The 6,503-nt window shown below is 41.0% G+C and overlaps 1 protein-coding gene across 1 annotated transcript; it reads left to right on the top strand.

Annotated features, from left to right (window-relative positions):
* The first annotated feature begins 268 nt into the window (after window positions 1–268).
* On the top strand, window positions 269–4,300 carry LOC148020895 (uncharacterized). Its single transcript, XM_087698704.1, has 6 exons — window positions 269–560; window positions 1,009–1,699; window positions 1,800–2,030; window positions 2,141–2,281; window positions 2,687–2,887; window positions 3,026–4,300. The coding sequence occupies exons 1-6, from the start codon at window positions 469–471 to the stop codon at window positions 3,305–3,307; spliced, it is 1,638 nt and encodes a 545-aa protein (XP_087554830.1). The 5' UTR covers window positions 269–468; the 3' UTR covers window positions 3,308–4,300.
* The last annotated feature ends 2,203 nt before the right edge of the window (window positions 4,301–6,503 follow it).

Genomic DNA, 6,503 nt, shown 5'->3' on the forward strand with positions numbered 1-6,503 from the left:
CTATACAAAGGAAGTGTGTTTCGCACGGTAAGCCATGCCTTGCATGCTGCTGTTGGTTTATACATATTTTCTTTTTGTTTTTCTCCAAAAGCTTGACACATCAAACACGATGTTGAAGGGCTCTTTATTGTTGGGAGAATTAATTAAACCATGTTATAATAAGCTCTCGAGGTATTAAGATTGGGCAAAATATCGGCCTTCGAAAAAGTGCAAAAAAGCGGTGTGTGACGTGTCGCGTGCCTTCCATCTCTTTTGTATATGTGTGGAGGGAATTGGCAGCTTGATCAAGGTTTTAAGCTATGGTGCGAGAGAGCCTTCCATCGATTGGCCTTCCCATCTCTGACAAAGAACTGGCAAAGAAGCCCAGAATAATAAACAGGGGCACTCGCGTACCACGCCGATGACAATCTCTCAGAGAACTTAAAAGGTTCAGTGCAGTTCATTCCCCGACGAGTCTGCCAGCCTGCCATGGCTGCGCTTCAGCAATGCTTGTCTCAGTGTACTCAGCCCGACATGCCGTTCTCGCATCCGCCGTCGGCCGCTTGTGTCAGGTCAAGAAGGTATGCAATTGCAATTCCAAACATATGCCCCTACACATATATGTTTTGTTTTCCCAAATTCTCTGTTTCACCTAATACCATAGAGCAACAAAAACTCTGTTCCATCATCTGTACTCATCACTTCTAATGGCTTAGTATTACTGGGTAGAGTTTGGTGAGAACTTAGAAGCCTATAAAGGTGGCATACTTCTCCTCCAACCATCAAGCTTTGATGTCTGGGTGGAGTAGTGGAGATATAGCAATGCCTTGATTTGTTCTATAAATTTATAGGGGTACAATGAGTTTTAAGGGGAAGAATATCTTTGTCAAATGTCATGGTCTCCCCAATTGTAATTTCTTCTCAGATGTCACTAATGTCATTATTTCTTCCCAAAGTCCTTGCTCCAAATCAGAGTTGAAATTTTATTTGGCCAAGAGCCAGCTATCCTAACCTGCTTCCTTTTTTCAGGCATGCAGTAATTACCTCCAATTTTGTAAGCTATTGGATGGTTCCTGCACCTACATCTTGTTTAGAGTTGCGGCTTGTTAAGGCAGAGGCCTCGGTTGCTCTAGAAACTAGGCCAACAGATGAGGAGGAATTTCTTGCTCCTGCTAATGCCGAAGCTTTGGACACGGCAGCTGTCAAAGCAGCCAAATGTGTGGCCTCTTTGCAGGGGGCGAGTGTTGCTGAATTTCCTTCAGAAGTAGATTTTCTGAGACTGCAGAGAGCTAGGTTAAGTGATCTGGAAGTGAAGTTGTTTCAGTACAATAGAGAGTTGAGAACTGCACTGTCAAAGGATGAGGCGGGCATCTTAGAGTTGGAACAGCAGAGTACAAGCAAGATGTGCAATCCATCTGAAGGGAGCACATGTTTGCAAGAAAAAACTGAGGTTTATACAAGAAAAGGACAGGCTGTTGCTGTTCGATCCCAACGTCGCACAGAGAGACTCATTAGCAGAAAAAGAGCTCGTGCTAAAGCTGAGAAAGTATCGGTGGCTGCTCAATCTGCAGCAGCTTCAGCTAAGCAGACTAAACTGCATAAAATGCCTAGACATGATGCACCCACTGATCATATTCAGTCTTTTCTTGTGAACAATGGCTCAATAGACTCCAAGCTTCTTACAGCTGCTGAAGAAGTTGAGTTGTCTCACAAGGTTCAGGTACTGAGCACCATTTAGAGCACTCTAAGATGGCTGAAAATGTTTCAGAGAACTATGGAAAAGGTTATAACTTGAAAATGTTTGCCTGCTATTTTGACAGGACCTCATTGAATTAGAGGCAGTTAAAACAAATTTGCGAATGCAGCTGGGTAGAGAACCTTCTCTGTCAGAGTGGGGCAAGGCTGTCCACATGGAAATACGTGCATTCTCCGATAGATTATTGGATGCTCAGCAATCCAAGGATAGGATGCTACAATGCAATTTGAGGCTAGTAATTTCAGTGGCTAAAAAGTATTCAGGAAAAGGATTGAGTGTGTATGATCTTATACAGGTTAGTATGTGCCTTCTCAGTTAGTCTAGGGTAAGTGGAAATCTTCCATATGTATTCACAGCAACATCTATTTATGTAATACTTGAAAAAACTGTTCTCTTCATTTGCAGGAAGGTACCATGGGGCTTATCAGGGGCTGTAAAAAGTTTGATGCAAGTAGAGGTTATAAGTTCTCAACTTATGCTCACTGGTGGATACGGCAGGCAGTCACAAGGGCAATATCTGACAAGTCTCGAACAATTCGCTTACCAGTAAGAAATGCTTTGTCTCCAGGAAAATTGCCCTAAAGTTTTATCTTGGACTACATGAACACATAGGGTCTTCCCTGACATGGTACTCTGCATGATCAAGTGTTGGATTTTATTTGTGTTGTCAACAAGCTAATAACTCAATCATAGCAATGTCGAAACTTTGTGATGCCAATGAGAGTTGTTTAACATGCTTTGCCAAAGATGCAGTGAAGGCATACTTCATAGGGGCTATGCATTTATTTTTGTTATCTAACTATCAACAGTTGTTTGCCCTTCTTCACTTCTTACTTCATAATAGAATATCAAGACATCTCTTGTCCCGTGGGTAATTGTAACTCATTTCTGGTATTTAGATGACAAGATATAAATGATACCCAGTTTCTTGAACTTCTTTTAATCTTGCAGGCTAATCAATATGGCCTTTTGTGTCAAATAAGAAAAGCTAGGCGAGCTCTTTATGCAGAACATGGGCATTTTGCCGGTGATGCAGATGTAGCAGAGAGGTTGGGGATCGGTTTGGAAAAACTGAAGACAGCCACTAAAGCGGTCAAGGGTTGCAGATCTCTAGAAAAGCCAGTGGGGAAAGACCTGAATATGTGCCTTGTTGTAAGTGGCTGTTCTTAGAACACTGGGAGATATAAAATCATCAATTCAGAGTTCATGTTTTTTCACGTGAAGATTGAACAGAAATCATGCTTATCAGGTAAAGCGGCTGCTTCACATTTTCTTTCTGTCTGTCTGCAGGATATAATTCCAGATGCAAATTCTGAGCCTCCAGAATCTGTAGTTGGGAGGCAGTTATTAAAGCATGATCTGGATGAAGTGCTTGGGACTTTGCATCACAGGGAGGAAGCTGTTGTGAGGCTGCGGTATGGTCTCGAGGATGGCAGATGTAGGAGTCTTGAGGAGATAGGGAAAATGTTTCGAGTCACACGGGAGCGAATACGGCAGATCGAAGCAAAGGCCATGACAAAGTTGAAAGAACCGGAAAGAGTAGAAGTTCTCAGAGGTTCATGGTTGGTATGATCCTTGGTAAAAACTGGGTAAGTAAATGCCATGTATATATGTGTGATATCATAACCTTGTTGTCTATTCTCAGATTTTCTCATGGCAGTCCCTCTCTGACATTAAGTCTTCAGTTTCTGAAGAAATGGGCAGCTCTTTGTTCTGACCTTGCATGGGTCAGGATTCTTAAGTGGCTTCAGTAACACTGGAAGTCACTTCCTCATTCTAACCATTAAGTAAAGTGGAGCTATCTTCTCTTAGTGATGCTAGATGATCTTCTCTCTTTTGGATTCTCCCTCGCTTATTTAACACTACAGGCCATGCCCCCTTTGTAAGCATTAAATATCATGGAGCTGTGTTCTGTTAACAACAGTGGGTGATCTTATTTTTGCTTTTTGGATGTTGTTCAAGTTTCCAACATAGCTGCCATTCAAGATCAGGCCTTTTCTATGTTGAAAAACTGTCCTTTAAAGCAGAAGAACTGAGTTTTACCTTTTTATGAAAAAACTGAAATGAGAATATCTTGGAAATTTTATTGGTTGAATGCTTAAGCATCCAATGTAGAATAATGATGGTCAATAGGTCCATTTGTGAGGGGTTTCCAGAAAGCTGAACTGGTCATGAGTAGAGAACTCATGCTCCTCAGTAACTACCAGGCCATCATGATCTGTTTGCCCAACGTATATGGCTTCAGTAATGATCATGAGCAGAGTCATTGGGCAGAGAACACTGGCACAAAGCTATAGGTTTCTGGAAGGGATACACTACTTTGATCATGTACTTAGGACCAGTGTTCACAAAAAACATTTTTTACAGCCAATACAAAAACCTTTGGATGTGTGGACTTGTAATTTTTTTTCGATCCTTTACAAATTTATTGACTAAAATTTCAAGGTATTTTATATTCAAGCTCATAATTTAATTGTCAGAAACCTTGTACCAAATAATTCTACATTCTAAAAATTCCATTGGGGGATGAAGGGTAGGCCGCTGAAGGAAAATGGAGGAGCCGAAGGTGGAGATGGAGGGGGAGGAGGAGGAGGAGCCGAAGAAGAAGTTGGCTGTTGGAGGAGGATCAAGGAGAAGGAGCCGAAGATGAAGATGGAGGGTGAGGAGGAGGAGGAAGAGTTGAGCCACTGGGACGCTGGGCCCGTTAGCTGCTAGAGGAGGATCGAGGAGGAGGAGCCGAAGATGAAGATGGAGGGCGAGGAGGTTGCTAGGAGCTGAAGATGAAGATGGAGGGCAAGGAGGCTGCTAGAGGAGGATTGAGGAGGAGGAGCAGATGAAGATGGAGGGCGAGGAGGCCGCTGCACGCTGGGCCATTGGAGGTAGGGCAGCAGGCTACTGATGGAAGATGGAGGAGGAAGGGCTGAAGATGGATACTGAGGGGGAGGAGGAGGAGCTGAAGAAGAAGCAAGCGCGGCCATTGGAGGAGGAGCCAAAGATGAAGATGAAGGGCGATGAAGATGAGGAAGAGTAGAGGAGATGAAGATGAAGATGGAGAGCCAAAGATAAAGATGGAGGGCGATGAAGATGAAGACGTAGGCGGCAGGTGATGGAGGTGGAGAAGTTGGACTCAAGGAGTCAAATGAGTTGGACTCCGGAGCCTCGAATATGAAAAATACCAAGGACTCCGGGAGATAGGATTGAAAAAATAATTAGAAAAAATGGTCACGACTCAACTCACTTTGGATGCTGCCCACCCTTCCCATTCTACTATCTAGAATCTACTCATTCCAAATTCCAATTTCCAAACTTCAATGCAGTGCCCAACCACCCTAGACTATTAACACCTACTGAATGAAATTCTATCAACAAATATTTTTCTAATCTTTCTTATATTTTTAATCATTAATAATTATATATGTCAAGTGTTAAGTCATAAGTTATTTCTCATAACTCATGACTCATGACTCCTGACTTATGAGTTTTAATAATTTTAGTTTATATATTTAATAATTAATATTTGTATTTATGATACATACCATTTAATTATGTTTTATGAATATAACATCAATTCAAAAGATTCATGTCCAATCAATATTTGTATTTATTTATCGATTTAGATATTATTTTACATGCAAATCATTATTGTCTCATTTTTTATGAAATTTATTAAACTTTTTATCCGTATTTTTAAAGGTGAATTTTGTAAATTGCAATTCATTTTACATTATACCTCGATTTTTTGTGAACATTCCTAGGACTCTCATAGAGGGATACGCACACAAAAAGAGAGTATGCTATTTGTTTTATGGATTTTTGCAAAGCCTTTGATACTGTACCACGAGCTAGGCTCATGACAACATTGTAGGATGTCAGAGTGCTGGAGGCTCTGCAATGGGGTTATATACTTTATACAAGTCAGTCACCAGTAAAGCGGGCACACGAAGAGGCTTGTAAGATAGAGTGACCAGCACTATTGTGTCCCACTTTGTTTGGTCTCTATATTGATGAGGTGGAAAGCCACATAGACAAACAAGGAGGCCTTGCTGCAAGCCTTGTGGGGGTTTTAATCCCATCTTGTTGCATGCAAATGACATTTTTCACATCACAAGTAACTTCCTAGAGGGTTTACAGCAGCATCTGGATGCCTTACAAACCTTTGTATGATAAAGATCTCTTAGTGAATCTTGGGAAGACAAAGATCATGGTGTTCAACATCACATTGGCTTGGGTTACTAGATCACAGCCCTAGTTCACTTTTGTCAAAAACCCCATTGAGATAGTTAGGTCACTTATATAATCAGGAGACCTTCAAAGTGCCATAGCTCTCCATGTGGAAAAATTACAAAGGCCAAGCTTGCACAAGATTTTGCAACACTAGGGGCACTTGAGAGGCAATGCACACATGTACAATTTTAGTAGCCACTCACCAACTTTGACTCTTCAATACATTGGTCACTATCACGGACACGTGAAAATTTAAAATGCTTTAATCTTGTCAATAATATTTGATTAAGTTATTAATCAAATGTGCAAGGCTGTTTAGCACATGTGATACACATGGTAGTTATTTCATGGTAATAGCCTAAGGACCTTGAGGATATAGTGGTGTCAAAGGCAAAAACTGTAATAAGTTATACCTAATAGGTACTAGATAATACTCAGTGTTAGATTTTGGCCTATACCAATTTATTGGCCACTAATATCAGTGGTCGGTGACATTAGAAATTAGATATTAATTAATTAATTAACGCTAGTTTAAGAGTCAATA

This window comes from Lygodium microphyllum, chromosome 18, assembly GCF_053477565.2.
Source record: "Lygodium microphyllum isolate KBCC chromosome 18, Lygodium_microphyllum_v1.1.10, whole genome shotgun sequence".
In the NCBI taxonomy this organism is placed as follows: domain Eukaryota; kingdom Viridiplantae; phylum Streptophyta; class Polypodiopsida; order Schizaeales; family Lygodiaceae; genus Lygodium; species Lygodium microphyllum.

Excerpts from the sequence above, each read along its gene's own strand:
- LOC148020895 (XM_087698704.1), top strand. The coding sequence starts at position 469 with ATGGCTGCGCTTCAGCAATGCTTGTCTCAGTGTACTCAGCCCGACATG. Across the intron at positions 2,031-2,140 it reads GTGTGTATGATCTTATACAG|GAAGGTACCATGGGGCTTAT; the intron begins GTTAGTATGTGC and ends CTTCATTTGCAG. Across the intron at positions 2,282-2,686 it reads CTCGAACAATTCGCTTACCA|GCTAATCAATATGGCCTTTT; the intron begins GTAAGAAATGCT and ends TTAATCTTGCAG.